Source organism: Chroicocephalus ridibundus, chromosome 13, assembly GCF_963924245.1.
Source record: "Chroicocephalus ridibundus chromosome 13, bChrRid1.1, whole genome shotgun sequence".
In the NCBI taxonomy this organism is placed as follows: Eukaryota; Metazoa; Chordata; class Aves; order Charadriiformes; family Laridae; genus Chroicocephalus; species Chroicocephalus ridibundus.
The window spans coordinates 6,267,573-6,288,815 of NC_086296.1; the positions used below are offsets into that span (position 1 = coordinate 6,267,573).

The 21,243-nt window shown below is 54.7% G+C and overlaps 1 protein-coding gene across 19 annotated transcripts in view; it reads right to left on the reverse strand.

Moving 5' to 3' along the window:
* Nucleotides 1-21,243, reverse strand: part of NCOR2 (nuclear receptor corepressor 2) — a 254,224-nt gene that overhangs the window by 77,412 nt on the left and 155,569 nt on the right. For 11 of the 19 annotated variants that reach the window (XM_063351296.1, XM_063351293.1, XM_063351287.1 and 8 more), the window contains 6 exons: nt 16,960-17,026; nt 11,831-12,018; nt 10,391-10,487; nt 7,781-7,959; nt 4,608-4,662; nt 2,328-2,426 (listed from right to left, as the gene is read on the reverse strand). In XM_063351296.1, coding sequence (XP_063207366.1) covers nt 2,328-2,426; nt 4,608-4,662; nt 7,781-7,959; nt 10,391-10,487; nt 11,831-12,018; nt 16,960-17,026 — 685 coding nt within the window. The remainder of the gene's footprint in view (nt 1-2,327; nt 2,427-4,607; nt 4,663-7,780; nt 7,960-10,390; nt 10,488-11,830; nt 12,019-16,959; nt 17,027-21,243) is intronic. The other 8 variants (XM_063351289.1, XM_063351305.1, XM_063351302.1 and 5 more) reach the window with 3 other exon arrangements.

Consider the following 21,243-nt stretch of genomic DNA (forward strand, 5'->3'; position numbering starts at 1 on the left):
ACCGGGCTCAGGGGAGACCCCGGCTCCATGAAGGGGTGCAAGGGAGATGCTTCACCGCTCCCACCAGCTTCTGGCAGGACTTTTAACAACATGTTCCTCCCTTCATTACCTTAAAATCCCACCCTAAAATTACCCTCTCCCCAGCACAGCCTCCCTCTGCGGCGCGGAGCCAGCCGTGCTGCCCCACCAGCCTCTGCTGTCCCCCCTCCACAGCACCGTGCCCTTCCCAGGCCTGCACGAAGGGTCTTCCAGCGCTCCTCTGCACGCAGCCTCGCGGGAAACGGATGCAAACGACGTATGGAAATAGTGGGGGTATCACAGCACAAAGTGTGCATCTCAAGAGACCCCAAGATCTCTGGGGGAGAGCTGCTCCAGGCTGGATTGTATGCAGCAGCTCTTGTTCTGCACCTCTCTCCTACTGTTATTCGTGCAGCCAGCCCTTGGCTCTTAAAGCTCCTCTGAACATCCCACCTTCCACCTGAGCATCAAACAGTCTCAGGAAATATTCACTGCTTCATCTTCCCCCCAGACTCAGGGATCTGACTCTTCTTTCAAAATCAATAACAACCTGGTCGAGCTCTGCTCCAGCGGAGGTGCAATCCACTTCCCTCAGAGCCCAGCAGCCTCTGCCTCTCAATGTTTTACAAATATTGCCATCCCTTACTCACAAAAACAGTCCTGCCTTTTATTACGGTCGATGCAGCAAGTCCCTGCTTCCAAAGGCTGGCACTGAACGAGGCTCCAAACGGCGGCACACGATCACGACTGCCCAGGCTGGACCAGACTCATCAGCGAGGGCAAACGCCGCGGGAAATTCTGCAGCCAAGGATGCTTTGGATACTTTTAAGAGCCAAAATACAAATAGTACCTGCTAGGTGCAGGTGGCTGCTGGGGTGGGTAGGTAGGGAGATGCGGAGCAGAGCGTTAGACTGCCTCTCTCCCTCCACACTTGTTACTTGCTCAACTTAACACTGAAACCAGAATGAGCTGTGCTGGATGTCTCCACCACTAACAAGAAACAAATGTGGCCTCATGTTCTAGTTGCTGTGATCTAACAAAACAGACCATGGTAAACACTATAAAAATGTACTGGAGGGAACCACCCTGTGTTTGCTGGGAGAGGGACTGGATAATCTAATAGGGCTTTATTCATCTCTAATGTCTCTGAAAAAAAAGAAGGGAAAACTGGGCCCCGTCCATGACATTCGTCATGTGCTAGCTATTCTGATGTCTTAATGCTGCAGAAATCAAATTGGAGCGAGGCTACCTATCTGCCTCCCAATCGGGATCTAGACCCAAGTGCTGCTTTTTATGGCCATGCAGCGTGAGGAGCTGCTGATGTCAGTTGGTGGCACAGGCCAGGCCAGTTTTTCCATCTCTATCCCCACGTTATCTGGAGAGATACTCCCTTTGCGGTCATCTCACTCTCTTCGTGACGTGGCTAATCGTTCACTTCATGGAGCTGGGGATCCACCAGCAGGACCTTCCTCTGGCTGAAAGCATTCCTGGGGACAAGGTACCTGCCCAAAAGGTTAGCGCTTATCTGGGTACCTGGGTATCGTGGTATCAGCAGCAACACTGACATGGTCACCTCTAGATTTGTATCTTGGCCATGGTAACGGCAAGGGTTAATTCAGTCACCTACCCCCAGGCACCTCATGGTGCCCTAGGTACCTGCCTGATCCTTAACCAAAGGGTTAAGGGTCTCCTCTAGCTTCCACGCCAAATCTGCCAGCCCCCACGGGGATCTCAGACACCCTTTGGCACTTCAGACAGATTTATATGCCCCTGCTCAGGCGGTCACCACAAGTCACTCCCACCCAAGTCATTCTCCTCCCATACCTTTGCCCGCAGGATGAGCCTTGGGCAGGCTCCACAAGGCAGGAGCACCCCCACACAGCTCCCAGGAGCCCCGTCCCCATCGGCGTGCCAGATGCCATCTCTGGAGGGGAGAGAGAAATGGGCCCCACTTGGTTCTCGCACGGAGCCACAGGCTGCACAGGCAACCTCTGATGCGTGGCCAGGTTTTCTGCGTTCACTCCATCTCCTTTTTCAAGCATCTCGGGTTTGTTGTTTGCTTTTTTAAAGCTACTGTGACCTTGGCACGCGGATGGACAAACATCAACTGCCAGAAAACAGCATGTTCTGAAAAGCTACACAGAGCAAAACCACAGCCCCATCGCAGTCTGTGAACAAGATCTCCATCTGGGGAGGGGAGAAAAGCAGCATTTGGGGTGCCCACAGAAAGTGCTGCTGAGAAGCTGCGAGCGCAATGTGCTGCAGCTCCTTGCAAAGCCCGAGGGATGACGTGCTCCTCCAGCTCTTACCTGGCTCTTCCCACGCCGCCGGTAATTCCTTCTTACAAGGTTCTTGTAATTCTCATTCTTCTTGGTCAGGTAGTAATAGAGGACGCAGTCTGCCACCGTCTGCAACGACACGGGCAAGTCAGGGAACAGAAGGTCCCGGCCCCTTGCTCTGTCGGGGCGCAGTCTTCCAGGAGCAGCGTTCAGGCCCTGCCACCGCCAGGTCTCGTGCTGCTTCTGAAGATCTGCAGCCCGAACAGGCTTCCCCACACCTCCCTCCCAAAGCCCTTCGGTGGAGCTGGAAGAAGGGGTCCATGCATGTTGCCCTAGTGAAAAGGCTCAGCTCTTCCAAGGGACAGAGCAGGGCCGTCCTGCAGGCGCACGGAGGCGGGGTGCAGAGCAGAGAGCACCCCGTGTTGGAAGCCAACCAGGGGGAAGGGCTGACCCCAGATGACTGTGGCAACTAAAGGCAGAAGAGGGGGAGCCGCCTGTCACCCTCTGTCGCGGTTATGGGAGGCACAACCTGCCAGGCGACTGTCAGCTCGTGTTGTTTCCAGCCATTAAGCTCGCTGGCTCAAGCGCGCACGACTTTCTCGCAGACAGATTGAGATCCCGGCGCTCAGGAGCCACCATCCCAACTCCAACTCCAGCGGTCAGCTCCACAAGCTCCATCCCCGATCGGACACATTAGGAAAACAAGTAGCTGTGGCTGGGACATATTCTGCTTCTGAACAGCACAGAGCACGCCACGCTGGGAAAGTCCTTTGCTGAACTGGGTGGGCACCTGAACACTGGTCTTGGGCAACACTTTCACATACAGCATCAGTACTCGCGTGAACAGAAATAATCCCGCAGACCCGCCACCCGCCCGGGAGCAGGGCGCTGCTGCGTGCTCCGGGGGTGCACGGGGGCTGCGCTCTCCCCATCCCTCTGCAGGGAGTGGAACCATTTGCAAAAACAGATTGCAACTTTTAAAGTGTTAATTGGATCCCTTTCTAATCTAGCCCTGATTATACACACACACGCGAACACAAAAACTTACAGTCATCTGTTCCAAGGGCTAAGATCACTATTTTTTTTATAATGCAATTTAAAAATCTATTAATTCATTACATTGAGCCATACTTTGCATCTCTCTCCAACAGGATAATGGATGCGTTCTGTATCATAATTACAGCCTGATATACAAACGAGTACAAATAAAATTAGAAGACATTTTACAGCTTGGAACACAGACTGGATTGTGAGCATCATCCAAGTCCCACCGCTTTCGGCTTTAACAAGTGGGAAAGGCTGAAAAGAGCCTGGTGTCTTACAGTGACAACAGCAGCATGCGGTTGCTGCTGGCCTTTGCTTGCTTGCTGCTTTGGACAGGAAAGTCAAGGTCTTATAAATTATTTCCCCAGCCTGAGTTGTGCAGAATCAGAGAATAACTTAGGCTGGATGGGACATCCGCAGGCCACCCCCTGAAAGCAGCGGGGCTCTCCCAGGGCGTGTGGACACTGCACGGATGGAACACTGCATGAGATGGTCAGAGGGTGCAACTAACTACAAGGACCAGCGAAGCAGCAGCTCTTGAGTGTTTCTTGCTCAACAGAACACCAGGTCCATCACTGTCCTTCCAGGCCAGGTCTGCCCGGGACCTGCCCGTATGGCCTGTCCCACAGAAGGTATCTGGCTTGCTCAGAACAGGACCCGAGACTCGCTCTTCCTTCAGATCCCCTTTTCAAACCTTTCTTCCATCAGCCCAATTAACAGCAAAAAGGAAAAGTCCAAGAAGCAGAACACAGAGGCCTGGGAATGGTCAGTCCCTCCTGTAAGCAAACCGCTCCTCAGCACCAAGAGGAGGTGTGTGTACGTACATGACACCAACCCGAACCGCTGGATGAACTGGGACTCAGCCCACCCTCAAGATCCCCTCCCTGAGCAAAGAGGGGACCCCTCCGCCTTGTGCCGGGACAGCCGGGTGCCTACACCCCCTGTGCGACAGCCCGGATGGTGCAAAATGCCTCCAGGAGATGCTGGAAAGCAGCTCCCCGAGGCAGATCACGGGTGGGCTACGACGCCCACACGCCAGGCTGGATGCATTCACACATCTCGCGGCGCTGAGCTCCCTGTCTCTCCGCAGCTGACTCAGTCCCTTGGCTCTGCAGGGAGCCGGGAGGCGTCTGGACCATGCCCGGGGCTCTGAGCCACCACCGCCCACAGGTGCCCGGCACCCGCCGGCTGCTCCAGCACCAAAGCGAGCCGCGTGATGGAGAAACGGGAGCGCCAGGGAGGTTAAAGCCAGGCAGGGAGGCTTACCTTCCTGTCCAGAAAGGATGCGATCAGGCCGAAGTTCTTTGGATGCTGCATGAACCTGCGGGAGCAAGAGGGAGGGGGTTAGCGTGGGTGCCAGCTCCGACCCTCCTCGCAGCTGGGCTGCCATGCCCTGAGCGCCCGGAGCAGCAAGGCCAGGCTGCTCCCCGAGGGACTTACGGCTTTGAGAAAATATTTGTCTGCTGCTCAGCTTCCCAGAAAGACGGGAACTTTAAATTTAGCCCAGTGGAGCTGAGCTGGTTGGGAGCTTTGATGCACAGATGTTTGTCACAGGGTGGGAGAGGGCAGGGGGCTGGCAGTGCCTGACGCCCTGCTCCATCCCACAGCCACAAAGCCCGTACCAATGGCAGGATGGGCACAGAGGGCGGAGGCCTTGGGATTTGGCAAGGAAAGGGCGAGGAATCGCCATCAATGGCCGCACACAAGCACCCCGCAGCATGGCTGGGGGTGCCCCCGCCGCTGAGCAGGAGCCCAAGCCCAGCTGGGCTGTCAGGAGCAGCTGCAAAGGAGGGGAAGGGAAACCCAAACCCCGGGAGGAGGCACAGAGCTGCCACGTTGCTGAGTTGCTCAAGAGATCCCCAGTGGCACAGCGGCTCCCAGGAACGCCGCCTCCTGCCCAGCAAGCGGAGGAGCTGTCAGCAGGCTCGCCCGCGGCTCCGGCAGCCCAGGAGGGTGCATCGCCCGCTGGGGAGAAGCTGTCCCCGGGTGCAGAGACATCTCCTCCAACAAATCCCTTTGCCTAGCTGGTGGGGAAGCACTGAAAGGCCAACAAGCCCTTGGCATGAGGCGATCCCGCTGGTAGGAGGAACAGTTAACCAGTGCATCATGGAAGTGCGGAGGACATGGCTCTTGTGCCAGGGCTGGAGCGAAGCTGGACGTGGGAGGTGGGAGCATGGACAGCAACGGGAACGTGATTCTTGGGCACTTAATGGGAACCCAAGTCTCTATCAGCCTTTCTGCCATTAAGTGTTTTGAAGGGCAAAACCTACCCTCCCCCCAGATATAATACAGACACCAAGGGAGATCCCCCAAGACACGTGACTAAATAAATAAGCAAAAGAAAAAAGAAACCAGAAACGCTACGGGGCGGGGGGGAGAAAATCAGCTGGGCTGCTCCGACAGACTGGGATCAGAGCACAGCTCCGGAGCTGGCTCACTCTGTGCACAGCACAAACCAAGGGACAGGGTTTACAAGGCCACATTATCAATGATAACGTGACACTAACGCAGTGTCGGGGGCAATGCAGATGACAATCCACTGTTTTTCGGGCCATGTCCCATGATGAGGGACGGATGCCGCGTTCTCACGGTGCCCAGCACGACAGGGCCTCGATGCCTGAGTGGGATCGAGGGGTACCGCAGCCATCCCTGCTCCATCATCAGCCAACCATGGCCCTGCTGGGAGCAGGCTAGCGATGGGCTCTCAACAAAGAGACCTGAAATCCTGCCCAGAAGCAAAGCAAATCAGACTCTTCCTCGTGGTTATGTTTTAAGGGCTAGAATGAGTTCAGACCTGGAGCTTGCTGCCCTTGCAGTGCCTGGCTGTTTTCTCCGAGAGCCCCTGCCATCAGGGCTGAACAAAAGGGTGCACCGGGTTTTGATGGTCCCAGGAAGAGGCCGGGCTCTGGGTCATGATCACGGATGATGCAACCTTCGTTCACCTTAAATACCCAGGCCAGAAGCTGCAGCACACCAAGCAGCTCAGCTACCTGCACACCGGGATCCGGGCGAGAGCTGGGGCAGGACTCCCTTGGCCCTCCTTACAGCTCCTAAGTACCAATCTCTTAAAATGAGCTTTGTGAGAGCCCCAAAATCCTGCTGTATTTACGCCTTGAGCTCCGCATCACCCATGGTGATGACACAGAAACCACCGTGCACAGCAGGATGCATGAGCTGGGTGTGGATTCTTCCAGCCCCATTAGCCAGGCACGGCCCCGCCATTAAAGACCAAGTAATTAGCCTTTGCGTCATTTGTGGGCAAGCCTTGCTGTTTGGAGTGTCATATTTTAAGGCTGATTAGCAATGAGGATTCTCCTCTACCAAAGCCTTGGAGCTGGTTTGCTTGTTTTGTTCTTTTTCGGTCCGTTTTGGCAATTAGTTATTTCAGCTGCAAACATGAGTTGTCATGAGAGGAGGGATCCCGGACATGGAGAAGCTTCCAGCATGGCTGGCTGTGGGCCTGCTGGTAATCCATGGAGCTGTCTCACGATCGTCCAGAGGCCAGACTAAGGCGGTGCTGCCGCAAGGGATGAGGTGGCTCTGGTCCAGCCCTGTACCCCCGTGTCCCTCGTGCCAGAGCAGTGTGCCCTGGCAGAGGTCATCCTGCTGGAAGCTGAACTCCAGCTCTGTTTTCACAGACACACAGGGCACGTTGAGGGCACCAAGGATGCTCCAGTCCTCCATGCAAACACACCTGGGCCTCCACTGGGCTATGAGATACAGGGGAGTCTGGATGTGAGGCTCAGCTGGGCACCCACAGCTTGGCGGTGGCACCCAGGGAAGGGATCAGTGATCCCCCAAGTGATCTCAGCTGCTGAACCGAAGCTGTTCTCAAGCACTGCATGTAGCCAGGAGAAAGCACTGCAGCCAGAGTCTGCACTTGTCTTACATGGGAATGCCTCCATGGAAACAGCAGCCAGTGGCAAATCCTGCAGGCAGCGGGACAGAGTGCTGAGGGATGGACACCGGCTGGCAGCCGCAGCCTGAGGGGGACTACACGGGGGGTTGGATGTTGACAGTCCTGAGTATCCCTCTGGACACACCGTGCCCAAAGGACAGCATGTAAATCCAAAAACCTAACAGCGTATGGAGCAGCAGGTTTCACTGGCGTTATCCTTAAACCGGCTGATACAACAGGGGATGCAGAAGCAGAAAAACTTCAAGTTCTCCCCCTGCTGTGAGCAGCAGCTTCCCACACCCCTGCAGGCGGGCACGAACACACCAACCACACAGAAAGGCCTGAAGGTTTCTCTGCAGGTGCATCACCCTGTGCCCAGGCCCAAGGCAACACAGCGACCGCGGCTGTGTCCCTGGGGGAGCAAGACAAGCCCTTGGGAAATTCATGCCTTAGCGTGCTGAGGCCCCGGCCCAAGCATTGCACGGGTCCCGTCTCCACTTCCCACGGGCTACGCAAAGGGAGGTGTGGGGGCTGCACTCACTTTTCCCGGAAGGTCTCCTTCTCCTGTTCGCTCCACATGTTCATCACTTGCCGGTCCTTGTAGACCTTCATGGGGTCATCCATGAGGCCGTTCATGTTGATGAATTTAATGCGCTGCTGGTCAGCATCGTAGAGCATGGGCGGGATGACAGCGAGCTGGCGCATCTGCTTCTCCAGGTTCTTTGGGGAAAGCGGAGAGAACAGTTGGTCAGCACTGCAGCCCCGCAGGGACCGCAGGGGACAGATGTTCGAGAGGAAAGGACAGGCGGAGGAACAGGGGAATTCAAAAGCAAGCACTAGACAGCTTTATTGCTAGAGTAATTGTAAATTAAACGCTGAAAGAGGCTATCGCTGTCAGCCAGGAAACAATTAATCTTTCATTTTGAAATAAAAGGCTTTAAGATACCGTGTGGAAATATCTGACTTAAGCAAAACAGCTCCTGACCAGGATCAGAGACAAGTCAAAGCCGCAGTGGCAGACGGAGTGCAAACCCCTTCCCAGCCATCGAACCCACAGCCACGTGGAGGTTCAGCCACCCACCCCAACTTGCGAGGGAAGGGGGTCAGCTCGCACAGCCTTCTGAAAGGGTGGGCAGAGGGAGATGTTCTGTTTCCCTTCCACAGGAAACCTAATATTGCTCCAGGATGTTTCAAATGTCACCATAACAGGGCCATCATTCCTTTCTTTCCTCTTACTGCAGCACCCTGGGACACAATCTGATGCCTTTACTCCATCCTATTCAAGCGCAAAGTCCACCCAGAGCCCTGGCTGCACAGCGGGACAGGACAGACAGGGCCACTGGTTTCCTTAAGTATGTGCAACACAGAGGACAATGCGATGTCTCATTTGTGCCGTCTCCTGCCTGAATGCCTGGACTGTCCCCCGGCACAGGCCTGCCCTGTGCGGATGAAGGGATGCTCTGGTCCTCCTCTTTCGCTCACTAGCAACACCGCTACTCCAAGTCCTCCCTGTCACCTGGGATGGCACTGGTCAGACATAAATTCCAACCCCTGACCCAGGAAGGCCAGGTCCCAAGTGCCGTTATTTTAATTTACAGCTAGATGCTGGTTCCTGGAAGAACAGTAATATCCGACCCTTCCAGCAAGCTGCCGACCCAGACCTGCCCAGCACCACTCTGCTTCCCCACTGCGACTGATCAGACCCAACCTCCTCTTCCTAAAACACAGCTCTCTGCACAGACACGGACGTTTCGACTCCTTTCATCCCGTTCCCCATCCTCACTAGGACACCTCCCATTCAGCAACTGTCTGCTTCAGATGCCCCGGGGGGTGTCATCTCATGGAGGGAGGTCAGGGACAGCGTGGAGCCAGAGCACTGACCCCAAAAACCGCAGACGGCCCCAGCCGAAAGGAGAAAGTCCCTGTGCAGAGTCCCGGCAGGCAGAGCGGCAGCCGGCAGGAGCATCGCCTGCAGCTGAGGGCGCAGGGACTCCCCCTTCACCCAGCAGGATCTCAGGGTGCCAAGCGCTGCAGATGGCATCCCACCGGCGGGCAGCCAGACCCCTCTCCTCCCAGCAATGTGTCAGGGCAGAGAGCTGGCCCCTGCCGCCAGCGATGCTCCCCAGCTCTCACCTCCCTGCTCCTTCCAACCCTCTGGAAGGGCTGCAAGTTCTTCAGGTCTCCTCTGAAACGAGCAAAGCGGTGCCTCAGGGCTCAGCAGAAGGCTATCGGGGTGGAGTTTAGCAGCACAGTGTGGAGGAGGTCGGAGGCAATCATCTAACGCTCCCCTCGGCCACGACCTCTGCAAGCTGTGAAATTTCCCTCTGCTTCTGAGATCCGTGTCCTCCAGGTCATCGCCTTAACTGGCTAACAGCAAACTGCCCGGGACCCAAGGCAGGGAGCGAACCATGCCGCGCAGGCAGCAAACATCTCAGCTATTGCCGGGCAATGGCTGCTCTCCCCTCCCAAACGCGATCCATTCACTGCAGCTGGCCTCCGTGCCAAGAGAGTGGAACCCTTGTGAAACCAGATCCAAATGAAGCCAAGGTCACGGGGATGTTTCAAGATGAATGGAGCACTCCCAGAAGATGTGGGCCAACTGGCTCACGTACAAACCATTCATTCCATAGGATTCCCCTGTGTCAAGCCGCACAGCCCATTCAAAATAAAAAGAAATAGAAAAACCCCTCCACCCGGCAGCCAGGGCGTCAGCTCCCTTCCCTTCCCACCTCTGCTTCCAGTTTAAACCAACAGCCAGGAGGTGTTTGTGGGCTGCTACCCAGGATGAGCAGCACGCTGGGGTTTCAGCTCCCTAAGAGGCAGTCGAAAGCCGCTAAACCCTAACCCACTGGCCACTAGCTCCTGAGGTGCTTTGCTCCATGTTTTGCTCCTGCGGAACCATCACACAGGTCTCTTGCATGTCTCGGGGGGCTGGAAAAATGCTGCTGGATACTAAAGGAACACCTCACTTTGGATCCTGTCCAGAAAGTGTGTTAGGCATCACGGTGGCCTCCCCAACCTCAGCGTGGCCTGAAGTTGTCAGGATTTGGTATCAGATTTCAGTGTGGGACCTGATGGTAACTCTCCTGGCTTCCTCAGAGAAGGGTGGAGTGAGGGGTGAAGAGGAGGAGAAAGGACAAGCCGGTCTCACCTCTTGTTCTGAGAGCCCGTCGATGATTTCTGACACCTCGTGCTCGCTGCGTGCGGCCGACATGGAGAGCCCGCCGCTGCCCCTCTGTCCTACCCTGCTGGGAGAGCGCAGTGGAACACTCAGACACTGATGCTCCATTTCATAAGCAGCAAACCACCTTCGGTGACAACGTGCTGGCCCTGTTGTTCTCATTGTTGACCTCCATAATGACCACATCCCAACACCTCACCCAGGCCACCCCATGCCGAGCTGTGGGAAAGGCACCCGCTGCAGCCCCGGCGGCTCTGACAGTGCTCATTCCTGCCCAGAGAGCACCGTCGCCCGCGTCCCCTGGGTTTAGGACTCAGAGGTCAAAAGCCTCCAACCACCTTCCTTACCTGTGCCAGCTCCTGGACCGCTACAATAGAAGGACATTTCCTACCCAACCATACTCTCCCCCGTATTTTCTCCCGTTCATCGCGCCCCAGCAATGGCATAAAGGCGTCAGCGTTAGCACCGCGCCGTCAGCACTGTGCCACCGCATCTGGTTTGCAAATCAAACCCAGCCATTACCCCAGTATCACCCCCAGTATCCATTTCCCCAGTATCCATCCCCCCAGTGTCACCCAATGTAACAGCTACACATCCCAAGGAATTAAAACTATTCTTATTAAGCACATAAAAGCTTAAAACATTTCTCAGTACCATTTCTCCCCTTCTCTTTAAGATATAATAAAGCCACCAATTAGGAAGTCTGGACCCACCCAGGGCACAAGGATGAGATGCTGGCACAAGGGTTTGGTGCTCACAGCAGGTGTCCCTGGGCAAGATCCCAGGGCTGAAATGGGAAGGATGGAGAGTTTTCAGCAAGAAGGGTGGAGATCATGAAATCATGTCTCCTCCTGGCAGGAAACAATGTCGCCTCAATTGCACTTCCAATGAGGAGGAGAAAACGGACAGGGGACGGGAGAGACAGGGGACATCCCTTTCAGTGAGACGCTCTGCTCCCTTCATGTCATTTGCTGTCATTCCTCTGCAGATGTTTATTCACCCTACCCATGCTCTGGATCAAAGCATGTGCATGTATTAAATCATCCTCATGACCAAATCCATCTGCAAACCTTGTACATCTTCATTTGGGCCCACCAGTAAGGCAGTAATTAGCGCTGTCCCGGCCAGCCCAAGGGAGCTGCCCTTGATCCAATGCGGCCAGACAGGAGATCAGCAGCAGAGGGGAGATGGGCAACCACATTCCTGACATTTTTCCTTCTCTCTTGGCTCTGTGCTGAGCCACCCTGGGGAAAACGCAGCAAAGCTGCTCGTCTGCGGCTTCCGCCTTTGACCAGAAGGGGAGAAAAGGGACCGATACCCATCCCAGCCCGCCCCTCCCACGAACAAATCCCACACCCATCCCCAAAGAAAAAAGAAAGGCTGTCCGATACCAGCTCAGCCCCTTCCTACCGCTTCTCCTCTAACCTCTGCATGCGCTCTTGCAGTTCCCGCTGCTTCCGGATCTCTGGGAATTGCTTCTCATAGTATTCCCGCACTTTGCTCTCTTTGGCACGGCGCCGGGGGTTATTTTCAATGCGCTCCACTTTTTTTTCCCAGGCCTCCATCAGCTGGTCATAGCGCTGGCAAAACTTCTGTTCCTGAAAGGGCAGAGGGAGAGAGGGAGCTCAGGAGACGTGCCTGGGAAGGGCAGCTCCTCCAGGCCTTTCCCTCGATGGCTGCTCAGCTGAGCATGAGTCACTTTGCTCAAATAAATATGGTTTACTAGGACACGGACACGCTCCAGGGTCTGAGACCAACCCAAGGGTAAATTCTCAAGACAGGCCATCAGGTACTCTCAGGCTTTTCCCTTCCAGACCCAATATAAAATGGGAAAACCAGGATTCTCGCCCAGCGTGGGCTTTGTTCACCTACCACACCTTCTGCCTGAGCATCCTCCAGCGCTTTGGGTGATCGACTCGGCAACCAAAACCCCGGTGTTGGGGAGGGAGCCACACCATCATGTCCCCAGTTCCTCCACCATCCTGGAGGAGGACTAATGCTAAAGCTTTTTGTCAGCTGCCGCTCCTCCTTTTTGGCCCAGGAGCGGGACGAGTATGTCCTCACTGATGGCAAATGCAGGCTCTGACGAAACGCTGCGCTGTGAGGGGTTTCCAAGTCATGTCCCCCCTGGGTGACATCCTCAGAGCACACCTCCCAGCCACCCACACAGGTCCAGCACCACGCTCCTCCCTGGCGTTGAGGGGATCAGCTCAGTAATCACCACATTAAGATATTATTTGCAACACAAATGAGCCTCTCCCCACCCTCCAAACCTCTCCTCCCTCCTCCGGCCATCCTCTTGCTGGAGGAGGACGCCCACGCACAGGAGGGGTCCACACCGAGAAGATGCCTGGCCACCGTCCCCCACGGCTGCAGCAGTGACAGGAGTGATGGTGCCCAGCCTCACGTGAAAGCAGCTGAGCAAGCAGAGGGGGTTTTAAGGTTTCGTTCTGAGTGAAACAAATGCCTTCTAGGCCCCAAATCAGGAAGCGAAAGCAGATGTCGCTCTGCAAAATAATCAATGGCAAAACCCCAGGTCGCCTCCTGCCCCCCACGCCGCTTTCCAGAACGGGCGGCTCAGCACCGGCATGCTCGGCACTGCAGCAGAGACGGGGGGAATCCGGATTTCAAAGAACTAAACTCATCTCTTGCCATCCCCACCCCACGACCGGAGGGAAGTCCAAGGCTGTAGGACTTCCCAGATGTATTCTGCTTGCGTCTCACTCGCTCTCAGCCACTAAAAAAAAATAATGGGCAGAGGTAAAAAAATCCCCAAACCGATGTAAACGCCCAATTCCAGGTCAGGAGGCCGCTGGGTTACCCCGAGCCAAGCGGGTCAGTTATGCCACAGACCCCGAGCACCAGCAGCTCCGTGGCCCAGCACTTCTGCCAGGCACCCGCAGCAACCTGTGGCCAGCGTCGCGCTGATCCTGGCCCGTGGGTTTGGTCCAGCCACCACGGACCTGCCATTAACCCAAGCACAGCAACACGTCCTGTGATCCCGTGGCCTTTTGGAGGCACCTCGATCATAACGTGAGGTGGACAAAGCATCTCAGACACCACGGCTCATGCAGATTAACACCCTCCCCTGCAAATAAACTCATTCCCACTTGCACGCCTGGAGCCAGAGGCTTTCCTGCCCTGCACGGATGCACAGGAGATGCTTGGTTTCATCGGAGCTAAAGGAAACGGCCGAAGATGAAAGCAAGGATGGAGAACCAAAATAAACCTGCCAAGGGGAATCTCGCACCGTGGGCAAGGAGCTATAGGTAATGCCAATAAACTGTGGCAGCTCGGAGAAATCACAGCTGCTGAGTTTTTACCCCTCCTGAAGCGACGCTATCAGCCCTCTGCACACGAGAGCTCCCACCCTGCCAGCAAATCTGCTGTATCCTCCTGCTTTCAGAGCGTCGCGTTTGGGAAGAGGCTAAAAATACCCTGCGAAGTTTATCAAGCCTCAGCGCCGGGAGGCAGCCGGTGCCCCACGCTGTGTGCCAGCCTGCGGCGCGGCCGGGGGACAGCCCAGCACGAGGGCTCGCTCTGCGGAAAAGCTTCGAGGCTTTGAAAGGTTTTTCATCTCCTGTGGGAATGAGCTGGTGCTGGGTCCTGCATCGCCACTGCCCCAGCACAGCCACCAGGCTGTGTCGCAGCCAGCGGGGTGGCTCTTTTTCTTCCTTTTCCTCCACTTTTTGGGATAACTTGATGAAATCTTTATCCAGATGTTCTCTTTTAAGGAACTGGTATTTGCAGACGGAAAAAGCAACGTCAACGTCACACTCCTGATTTCCCCAGCAGTACCAAAGCTCCCTGCTCAAACAGCTCAGCCCTCCAGAGCACAGCTCTGTTACGGACCAGCCGAGCACTTCTGACTCGCATCTGCATTCTTAAAGCCCCTTCCCACCATGGAGCAGAGAGATCCTTCCTGCCATGCCAAGCTTCAAACCCCACCACAGCGGGGCTGGTCTGCAGCACCCCTGTCTAGCACTTTTTGGTCCAGCTGGGATACACGCTCCCTGCAATCTTTTGCCATCCTTTAAGAGCCAAGGTTACAGGCACCTTATAGCACCGTGCGTTCCCCGGATCTTCACAGCTTTATCACCAGAAGCTCCCGGTCAGGCACTTTAAGAGCAGAAGTGTCTATTCCTTCTTCAAGCATCCTCTGAGCAGCCTTAAGCAAGCGTGTCCATTCCTCAGCAACTGTCTGTGCTGGCTTTTAGCGCCGGTGCTTCCTCCGCTCCTCTTCCCGGCTGGGCTCACCAGCCCATCAGCCTCTCAATCACACAACTAAGTGATGGCGAGCCAAATCGGACTTGACATGCGTATCTAAAAATGGATGAATAGTAACGCCGCCGTAGCAGCTGAAGGCAGTTTGTAGGCTGTGCCAAGCCCGAGCCCTCCCGCAGCCCACGCTCTCGCAGCTCCAGGGAACGGAGCAGCTCTTCGGAGGGGAGGGGAAGAGCGAAGGTGACAGGAGGAACCAGTCCAATTCCTATGCAAGCCCCACGGTTTTGGATCCCTGGCTGATGGAGATAAATTTCTTACAGCCAGCACGGCTCCCTTTACCCTTCTCTCTCTGCAGCATCACCCCTCTGATGGCAATTAAAATATCTTCTGCTGTGCCGACCTGGGTGGAGGCAGGAGAAAGCCCTGCAGAACCTCCGGTGGGGCTCTCGGGGCCGGAGCCTGCAGGGACCGAGCTCTGACCCTGCTCCAGCCAGCCCGGGGCAGCGACAATACCCCAGAAAGTAAAAGAGCCAGAAAGAAACGTTGGCACGTAGATGGGCTTTGCTAAAAATAGGGTCGGCTACAAAATAGGCAGAAAAATAGCTAAGCGTACCCATTTTGCAAACAGAATCAGCAAATGTATTCACTTTGCAAATTCAGCAACCGTATGTTGCCTATTTTGTAGAATAGGCAAAATGCTTCCCTAAACTGAAAAATCCCCTTTCAAGGACACTGAATAAACTGGCTGGCAGAAATGCACCTATTTTGCATGACAGGCGACTTTACTGCAAGCCGTATTTTAGGAACTGTGCTCTTGCAGCCTAATTAAACCTTTTTCCCCAGCTCCTCGATATTCACAAAAGAGCGACTCACTCTAGATTTAGCACAGTAACCGGCCATTTCCCACCAGAAAGCGGCTCCTGGGCAGTTCCCTTCTGGTTCCAGTAAAACCGCCCGATGCTTCGCAATCCCTGTTTTGAGGAAGGGAATACTGATCCGCTTCCCACACGTGCAGAAGTCCTCAGCTGCGGCAGGCAAGGTGCCTGCTGCCACCCCGGCTCGTGCTGAAGGTGTAAGACCTGTAGCCCCTCGCTAGAAACCTGGAAGAAGTTTTGTCTTGGAAAAGATTAAACACACACGGATTCGGACACGAAAGGGAGACACGACCATCCCTCTGGAGTGCAAGATCCGTGGCTTTTGGAAGAATTCTACAAAACAGGGGGGAAAAAAAACGAAGCACCGGAAAGAAAAGGAAGATCTTTTGTTCACCATAAATAAGAAACTAATTTGATCACTGGCTCAGAAACGCCTGTATTGAAAGCTGCTTTTAAAGGTAGAGCCTTCATACCACTTCCCAGGCTATTATATTGAATTTTTCTAATAACCTCCCAAACGGAGCACTTCTGTCCAAAACCAGCACCAAAGACGCTCAGAAAACCTGCATCACTGGCAATTTAAGATGCTGGCACCTGAGCCCGCCCCAGAACAGAGACACCGAGTCAGGAACCGGTATTTACATCTTCCATGTAAAGCGCGAAGCCCTGTGTCATGAGCTGAATCGCCCTTCACGGAAAGACACCCCAAAATCCACCTTGCCAAGCAACAACTTGGTTGCTTCTGGCATTTCCCCTTCTGTACCGGTTTCGCCTCCCAGCTCCCACTGGGGAGTACCGCAGGCAACTGTCAGCGCCGAAAACATATAAATTCTGTAAATCCCATTTGAACTTTCTCCTCTATTTACTAGGGACTTGCAACGAACGCCTTTGAAGTCTCATAATAAACCCCACTTTCCCCCTTAGCTAACCAAGAACCACCTCCGTGAAGGGCACTGGAACTATCTTGCAGGAAAAGCTGCCTAGAAACGAACTGGCGCAGAGCTTGATTTCTGTTTGAAACCACAAATTCCTAGAACATCGCTCTGTGGTCAGCTGGAAGGAGTCAGATCAGACTCCAGACCATTTATCGGAAGCAGAGTCAGCTTGTTTCACACCTCTCTTAGGGTTCAATTACTCACAGAACAGACGTTTATGCTGTGAACAGGCTCTCTGCGATGAATGAAGGGCTCCGCCGTGATTAAGCCAGCCCCCCACGTTTGCTCTGCAGGGGGTACTGGCGGAGGGAGGCGCTGCCTGCGGCACGACCGGGGACCTCTCCTTTACATCCAAGTTATTTTAAGCATAAAGAGACACCGTAGCAATGCAACAGGCAAAGCGCTGAGCACCAGCACCTCTCTGCTGGAAAACATCCTTTACCTTCTCGCATATTAAATTACGCTGCTTTATACGTATAAAATAAGGTATAAGGGAACCACTTACCCACTGTTTGCGAGCATGATTTCTCCTCTTAAAGTACAAAATTAACTTTTTCCGCATTGCCTGGTTTCTGTAAAGGAAAAAACCAAAAAGATGAGATCTGATTAACAAGGCGGCTAAAATCCAGAGCCTGGCTCTCCCCGTTCCCAAAGGAGTTGGCAGCGTAGTTTCCACCTTAACTCAGAATTGCTTCAACTTCAGAGCAGCAAATGTGGTTATTTAGGGACTTTGCACCAGCTGTAGAGAAAGACCAACAAACCCTCCAACAGGTGGAACGTCGCCCACATCTGTTGGTAAAACCAGGACTAAGGTTGAGAACCAAAATTATGAACTCCCATTTCTGCAAACCTTTACTGTGCACTGAACACGGACAGATATTCAGTTCTGCATTTACGATGGGCCAGGCTGTTTCTTGATTATTTTTACCTTTTGATCTGCAAAACCCCAATGGGGTCCCAAGAGCTGGGGAGGCTCAGGCCAAGCTTTGTGTGGCGGGAGGTGGGCAGAGGCCACCTTGAGCCACCACGAGCCACCACGAGCCACCCCGGGTCCCCAGGGCCAGCACGGCGGGAGCTGCCAGCGCACACACGCTCCCCAGGGGTTGTTCACCCCGGGCTCCGAGGCACTGATAAGGAGGCAGGACTGCGGCAGGGCTTGCAGCGCTTATCTCCTAACCTCTCGCTTTCTTGGAGCCCTGCCTAACAAAGCTGCAAACAAACCAGCCAGGAAAGTTTCAGCCACTTGCAGAATTGGGACCTCAAGAGAGAAACCAGCCACTGCAACCACAACCCGCCCGGCGTCTGCCCAGAGACTCCCCTGGTTTCTTCTTCTTTCTGCTTTCTAAAGACAGCACGAAATAACTGCTCAAAGAGAAGCAGCGCCAAAGCGGTGAGGAGCTGGAAAGGCGGCACGAGCTCCCAGAGTCTGCAGGAACCCGAGCGCTGAGCTCCCGCGGTCGTTCCTGTTCCTAACAGTCACAGCAATAAAATCTCTAGGTAAAAGGTAGAGACCAGGGGCAAAGGAGTTTCCTTAAGTCTTTTATCCCGATTAAAGGCAGAGCTGCAGTGTGTAATTACTGATCGGGAGCTTAACAGTCTCATGTAGGCATGTTCTGCAGGATTTAGCAGAATGAAGAGACACCCTTGCTGCTTCTTCATCCCCCTCTCTGCCTGGCCAGTGGGGAGGGGAGAAAACACCCGCCTCCCCCCATAAATCCCTGAACCTAATCAGCAGCAAAAGACATTGTTTGGGAAGGGGCAGAGGGTCCAGCTCATTTAGAGGGAGGATTGGGGGCAGTCCTGGCTTAATTTAGGGATGGGGAGCATCCCAGAAAGCATCCATATTTTTCACTTCTCAAATTCCCTTCTCGCTACATCACTGAAGCCGTGCATGGGCAGACATGGGGAACAACAGCGATCCCGCAGCAAGCACTGCCCTGGGACCCCAGCTCCCTCCAGCCCACCGCCACGGCTGCACCTCTGCTCCGGCAGCATCCCAGGGGATCCCAGCCTGCCCGAACATGGGGACCCAGAGCAGGGCCTGGGGGCACCGCCAGAATACCGGCACCCAATAATTAGCATGTTTATTTAGGGCAGCAATTCCTTGGGTGTTGGGTCTTCAACCACCACTATCTCCAAGATCAAGTACAAGTGCTAGAGGAGAGGCAGGATTTGGGCCAGGGATGATTTCTTCTCCAGCATCCCACCGCCACGCTCAGTTTTGTGGCCTCTTTTTAGTTTACCAAGGAGGAAGCACATCAGGCTTGACTCCCAGTCCTAACAGTACCATTCATATTTTGTAACTTCTGTTTTCCCCTCTTCATTAGTTACCAGAGGCACGGGACACAGGCAGAGTCCCTGAACACCGCCTGCGCTGCGCTACATCTTCATTCCCTTTGACTTTGCCTTCAACGCTTTGGTGCAAAAATAGACCTTGATTTCCAAGGCAGCGCTAGCAAGCGGCACTCGGAACTCCTCCTGCCAACGGAAAACACCAGCTACCGGTTGGGAACAGACTCCAGTGTCCCCAGCTACAGCCACACAGCCCCGAATCCCCGTGCACTCCCAATTCCATGTGGCACCAGCATCGGCAGAAGGCAGAGCCAAGCGACAGGCCGAAGGCTCCCGCAGAGCAGACTCTCGGATTCACAAAGGTTTTCTGAGTGAGGGCTTGAATATCAAGCCACGTCCTTTGACTCTGTTTCAGAAATCAAAGGGGCACTGATCACTAAGGGGGAAAACCCTAATAAATCCAGGCATAGGGCAATTGCTGCCTTTGCTCTTTTTTGACGGTACATTTATGAAGGACCCGCTGTTGTTCTGGCTGCACTACAAAGACCAGAGACCACCTCATGGGATCAATTCATAAACGTTGCTGCCAAAGGCTTCTCCCTGCTGGATCACACAACGCCACTGTCTTTCGTTGCTGTGTGGTGAACCCACCGAGGAGCCTCAGAGGGGGCTGCAGGTGACCCTCTGTGCTAAACCTCACCGCTCACCTCTGTGCATTCACTTGCCTTCAAAAATTAGGGAAACTGAGGCAGGGAGCTGCGGTGATGTCTGCCCCCTCGTGCAGGGAGGGAGGCACGAGAAACCAGGACGGGGCTGTGCTGTGCCGATTGCTCCAGCGCCTCCACCTCCAGCCCCGCAGGCGAGGTCGGTCCCGCAGCATCCAGCGCCCGTTTGCCAGCCCTGCCCGCCAGGCGCCGCTCTGCCCACCCGGCCCCGGCTCCTCGCAGGATCCCACATCCCTTCGTGTCGCACGCGGTGAGCTTCCGTCACCGGCTCCAGCATCGAGTGGTCCCACAACCCTCCTGCAGAGACCCCGTCAGAGAGATTTCCTTCCACGGCTTCAGCTCTGCACGAACAAGCTCCGACGGGAGACTGTGCCCAAAGGACACACTCCCCTTTGTTTATTTGTTTATCCCAATTCTGATGGAAACTCTAACACTGGGAAACCGCTGGGGTGATGCCAGTGATGATCAGGTGTGGGATGGCCCCCAGCAAGGGGTCATGGGTTGTCCCTTGGGGCCAGCACAGCTAAGTCAAGCCCTGCCCTCCCCACGCCAGCCCGGGCGACATCCAGGAGCAACGAGGGGCTTTGCCACGCTGCTGCCAGACCTGCGGCACGAGTTATCAAGAGACAGGAGAGTAAATGAAGGAAATTAGCAGCTCTTACGCAGTTGATGGGTTGCCTTGAGTTTTGCATCATGGCTGACCTTGAAAGCGCTAATACAGGCAAAGACTAAATGGCTTCGCAGCTCCAAAAAATCAGGAATGCCTTGAAAGCCGGTGTATGTTTACCACCACCAAGGCTGAAGTAATCAAAGAGTGAAAGGATTAGAAACAACAACCACCCCCTCGTGCTCTAAATGTTTTTGCCACTTTATCTTTTCTTCTTTTTTTTTTTTTTTTTTTTTTTGCGCATAAGGTCAGCCTTTCAAAGGTTAATACAATCTCGGTAAATATAAATAGGTTTTCACAGTTTATCTTGCTACACGTACTGCTGTTACTTAGAAACCATTTGCAGAGAGGTTAATTCGGGCCACACGTCTCCGAAGCACACGCTGTGCTCCCCGGACAAAATCAAAGCGCCGGGCACAACCGCTGCGGCGCAGGCGGGGACGGCAAGGGCTGTCTGCTGGGAGTCTGCAGTCTCGCACAGAAATAACCAGCATGGAGCAGCACACGGGAAAGGTCGCCCTTGCAACGCGCCAACCCTCCCCCCTCATCCTCCTCGGCAGCCGGAATCCTTGCAGCTCCCTGCTGCGGTTTGCCGGGGCACAAGAAAATCGTTGGGGATGGAGACCCGAACCTCCATGGGGTGAAGAAATGAGGCAGTTCGAAGGCAGGAGGAGTGGAGTCTCCTTAGACAAAGCAACAGTGACTCTCGTGGACAGTTTTAAGTATTGCTGTGCTGGCACATCACATCACGGCGAGTCAGGAGGACGTGTGAGTCCCCTGCCCTGTCCTCGGCGGTGCCCCACAGCTGCTCTGCCAGGGATGGACCCAGCGAGACACGGAGCCCGCCCAGCTTCTGGCGAGCTGGTGTTCAGGGGCGGCCAGATGGCACATCCCCTTCCTTGCGGTCAACAATTCATCTCATCACCGCTGGAGCCCATCCACATTTCTGTCTTCCCCGTGGCTCTGGGCTCCACAGCTCCCTGGTGTGCCTGCAGGGAAAGCCCTTCTTTCTGGTAGGCTCTCAACTTCACGGAGTGTCCCCCAGCTGCAATGACACGGTGACCACACGTTTCCCACTCACCTACTCCAGAGCAGCCCCAGTTTT